The 5,118-nt window shown below is 31.1% G+C and overlaps 1 protein-coding gene across 1 annotated transcript; it reads right to left on the bottom strand.

Annotated features, from left to right (window-relative positions):
* Positions 1 to 2,184: 2,184 nt before the first annotated feature.
* LOC112000295 (homeobox-leucine zipper protein ATHB-52) lies at positions 2,185 to 2,939 on the bottom strand. Its single transcript, XM_024032395.2, has one exon. The coding sequence runs from the start codon at positions 2,860 to 2,862 to the stop codon at positions 2,335 to 2,337; it is 528 nt and encodes a 175-aa protein (XP_023888163.1). The 5' UTR covers positions 2,863 to 2,939; the 3' UTR covers positions 2,185 to 2,334.
* Positions 2,940 to 5,118: the final 2,179 nt, after the last annotated feature.

Genomic DNA, 5,118 nt, shown 5'->3' with positions numbered 1-5,118 from the left:
GAAACACGTTGAATTGTAGCTACTGTGTCAACATTGCATGAGATGATATAATCTGACCATTACTCATAATCATTCAAACATGACGCCTCAAATTAATATTCAAAGGGAGTAATTAGAAAGTAGACCGTTTCTATATCTAATTAGATCTCTTCTCTTTCTTATTTATTCAAAAATTTACTTTTGATTAGACAGTTATTGATTTATTCGGTATACAAATTTCAGTACTTGCGGCATTAACATTCCCAACACTACCCGCTTTGTCTGACAAATTATCAATCTAACTGAAAATTGAAGTCTATGCTAGAGAAAATGTCCTCAACAACACTAAAAAAGATACGTCGGTCAATAAGATTAGATACACAATATTTTCCACACTTCATATATAACAATATTTTCCACACTTCATATATAAGATGGTATGTTGTCATTGATACTAATAAAATTGATATCAGTAGTTGGTTCATGCAAAAAAATATGAGTAAAATGTTCATAGTTGATTTATACATTTATATCATTGATGCTTATGTTCGCAGTCGATTTATACATTTACCTCCTCTCTCTCTCATCATTTTTCTCCATCTGTTATCGATATTAATTAGAATTAGAATGTAAGTTTAACTTAATTCAACTAATAAGTCATTGAATAAAGAATTTGATATTAAATTCCACCTATATAAAAAATAACTTATTGGCATATTTTCAAATCATATAATGAAAAAGAGTTAAATAACAAGTCTAAAAATTAAAAATAACTATAATATTTAATTGATTTTTTAAATTAAAATAACTCGAACCCAAGTGCAATGTTGCAAGGTGCAACCACTTTTATCATTATCTTATTTAGAAATATTTTATCATCTCTCTAATATTAAAACCATCCATTGGCCTTTATTTGGTGGGCCCTTGCCCGAGCCACTTGAGAAACTGGGGCAATTTAGTCTCGAACTCTATTCCAAATCCATGAATCAGTAGCAAACAGTGTTGTTGTTGTTGGTGGTGGAGCCACCAGCAATGACGGTGAGGGTGAGATAAAGGTGAAGGTTTTTTTATTTTTTATTTTTTATTTTTATAAGTTTAATCTTATTTATTAAACTTAATTGATGACTAGAATTTGACTCAATAAATTGTCACACACGGTATAATATTATTGAGTGGAAGTATCATTAGGCATTGTTGATGCGGTGCTCCTAATGGAGTGAATAAGTTCTCCAATTGTCCAACATCCATCAATGTGATAAATATAACTGACACAATAAAGTTTCTATTTTGTCCTCAAGTAACCCAATTAAACATGCCTAGATTCTAAAAAGAAAAAAGAGATTAAACATGCCTAGTTTTTGTGTAAATACGGTAATTAAATCAAATTACTTAATTGCAAAATAGGAATTTCATCAATAAGCCAAAGGCAAATTAAGAACTTTATCGCTTAATCAAAGGCATGTTAGTCTATAAAAATAGAATAGAGGCGAAATTGACACATTAAAGAACAAAAGGCGAAATTGAGATTTCATTTTATGGTTATATTTATTAGAGAGGCGAATGCCCTTCCCCCTCCTCCAAAGAATATTAAAACCAAAAAAAGAAAAAAAATTATCAAATAAAAAGAATATGAAATATATTCTAATGACTAATATGCTACAAGGTATGCCCAAAACATCACTGGTTACATGACGTGAGGTGTATAGTGCATTGTTTTGATCTAGAACTTTGTAAATAACTGACACTTTAGTTGGTATTTTTAATAGAAATATCCCAAGTTTAAATCTCTAATTTCCCAATTATAGATTTTTCTAATTTATTAAAAAAAAATCATCATATTGCAACCTTCTTTTAGTTTACGAAATGATCAGCCTTAAAACTTGATCATATTATCATTGCCTAATCAATCCATGAGGATTATATAAGCCCGTAATTAATTTCCATTTGCTCTTTGGTCACCAAAATGCAGATATCAACTTAGCACTTGCATTTCATAATTATGAGTCGAAAGCAACACCAACCAAATTCGAGCTATATATTCATTTAATATTACAGAATAAGTAGATCATTACCTCCGATCTTTTAACCATGACACCTGAATATATATAAATATACACATCAATGTCAATCGGTAGCCATTCTCCCATAAGTTTTCTTTTGAGCATTTCCTTTCGCTTTCCATGCTTTCTTTCAATTAACCAAATAGAAATGTTAAGACAGGATCGACACCACAATTTTTTCATAATCCGCATAAAAAAGTCTAATTAAATAACCAGTAATCAAGTTCAAACATACCCAAAAAGTGACATTATTTTGAAACTAAATATCCATAAACATTCCTTCTCCACCCACTAATTATTCCCAACTTGACCCATTTACACCAATGAAACAAGCATAGAAGTCCTCATTAAGTGGCAAAAACTCACCATTATTCTCTATAGAGCAATTTACATCGGCCGCATGCAAACTAGAGCTCCTTGCTGCCTCATGATCAAACGAAATAGAATTACAAGAAACCTGAGGGTCGACTGTTTGCTTCAAAGTACAAACCATTTCTTTAGCTTTCTCCAACTCTCCTTTAAGCCGCTCCACTTCCTTCTCGACCCGCCTCTTTTCAACCAATGCATTTTCTAGCTTTAGTTGAAGCTCGTTGTAGTCGAGCTTGAGGTTTTGGGTCTTCCACCGGGCACGCTTGTTTTGGTACCAAATGGCAACCTGTCTTGGCGGTACACCGAGTTGGTTTGCAAGCTGAAGCTTGCGCTCAGGCTCAAGTCTGTTGTTAGAGATGAAACTTCTCTCTAGGAGGCTTACTTGTTCTTGGTTTAGCCTTTGTTTGTTGCGTTTGGTTGGGTATTTGCGGTTTTGGGTGTGAAAGAAATCCATAATTAGTTGTTGGAATTCTATTAAGTTGAGAGAATTTTGAGAGGAAAGTGATTGTCGAAGTGGGGCTTTTGGGCTATAAGAACAATTTTTGATGAGTTTGCATTCTTTTTAAGGCCTTAGAATAAAGGTGAAAAAGTCAAAAGTATTGTAGTTTAAGTGATATTTAGTGTCCGTTTGACATGGTTTAAAAAGTTAATTTTTTTTTTTTTTATTATTCAGTTTATTCTTGATATTATTAATTTATAGGCTTACTGTACTTTTTTATGCTATTCATAGGTCTCACAATACTTTTTCAGCTACCTTTTAGTTTTGTTTACAGTATTTTCAGTAAAAAAAATTTCAATTTCAACTAAATAAACGGTTCTCAAATGGACACTTATTATAATATATTTCAATATAAATATATAGAGTTCAAATTTTTATTACTTTTAAAAAGAAAAAAAACTAGGAAGGAGTCTTGGAGAAGCTATCAAGAAAATGGAGGGTGGAAAATGAAGATGAGAGAGAGAGAGAGAGAGAGAGAGAGAGAGAGAGAGGATGATTCTAGTGAATTCTCTCTCTCCCAATTAGGTCTAACTGATAGCTAAGGTGGCTTTCTTCATATTCATGCATACATGCACGTGGGGTTCCATGTGGGGGTGGCCCTACTTGTGAGACTAGAAGTATAAAACATTATCTTGATGTTACGACTTTGCCAATTGTGATCGGTATTCTACTTCAATTACACACACACACACACATATATATATATATATCTCTTTTATTTTACTTCCAGGTAATTTTAATTTCTTTTATAGCTTATTAAAAAAATGCTAAATTTACAAAAATTTTGTATTTGTTTTTTTGCAAATTATTGATGTGTGGAGTTATTAATAAGTGAAAAAATGATATTAGTAGTGGGTTCAGATGAGAACTAATAAAAAATTTCTACATCAATAATTTGTCAAAATATTATAAAATAGTTTGTAACTGTCGTGTAACATTTTTATTATCAATCATAATGTTTAAAAAAATTAAAACCATACTAATTTCAAGTTCTTGATATTTAAGCTGGAATTACCAATAATGGAGTATCACATGATCTAACTTTATCCACTGAAACGTTTAATTAGTTTTGGATAAATACAGATTCTCCACACACACACACACACACACACACACACACACACACACACACACACACACACACACACACACACACACACACACACACACACACACACACACACACACACACACACACACACACACACACACACACACACACACACACACACACACACACACACACACACACACAAAGAAAAAGAAAAAAACACAGTTTTGGACAAATACAAACTTACAAAGAGAACTATTAATTTACCTACTTTCTTTTTGTCGATTTACATTTAATATGCCTAAAAAACTCGTTATTGTATAAACTAAGAGAATCAACACAAATCATATCAACCTATCAATCAAATATTAAACGTTAGGCTTTCCTGATACTACTAATTATCCTTACATGGCTCAGATACTGTACATATTTTCTAAAAGAGTGGATGCTTTGGCACATGAAGCTCGTATTGCTACAATTGAAATCTCAAATGAGCTTTTTTTTCTTGCTTAATAATATCTTAAGAATAAAAATTTTCAACCAAATTGTCTATATTTTTTTTATGTTGAATGATTTGTATAAATTAAATTATGCTTATTTACAAAATCTACTATTTAATTTTTGCAATTATAAGTCTATTGCAACTGTAAATTAATCAACTCTAAAACTCTTTCTTTTTTTTTTGGAAGTATGCCACTTGATCAAATTTCTTTTTTGGAACCGCTGAATTAATTGATCCTTATTTTTAGTTTTTTTGGGGGGTGAGGGGCCCGGGGAAGGGAAAATCTAATTTTGAAATCCTATCTACAAAAGGCATAATGTTTTCATTTTTTTTTTCGGGGGGAGGGGGCCGGGGGAGGTAGAGTTTTAAACAAGTTGAATTAAGCCAAGTCAAGTATTAAAAATTAAGATTTATTCATTTAATTTTATTTTGAACACAAATAAACTTGGAGCCCATCAACAAACTAGATTACATGAGCTATTTGGGTAACATTTTTTCCCCACATATGTAGTAAATACTATGAATAAATTTTTTTACCCCATCATAAACATATGTTAATAATTAATAACCAAATTATAATTGAAATTATACTATTTGAGTTAATTAGATAGAATGATTTTCATTTTTGAAATTTAAAAATTAGATTCACCAATCTTGT

Source organism: Quercus suber, unplaced genomic scaffold, assembly GCF_002906115.3.
Source record: "Quercus suber isolate HL8 unplaced genomic scaffold, Cork oak 2.0 scaffold_386, whole genome shotgun sequence".
NCBI classification, from domain to species: Eukaryota; Viridiplantae; Streptophyta; class Magnoliopsida; order Fagales; family Fagaceae; genus Quercus; species Quercus suber.
The sequence above is the reverse complement of the archived record's forward strand: the minus strand, read 5'-3'. Positions and strand labels throughout refer to the sequence as shown.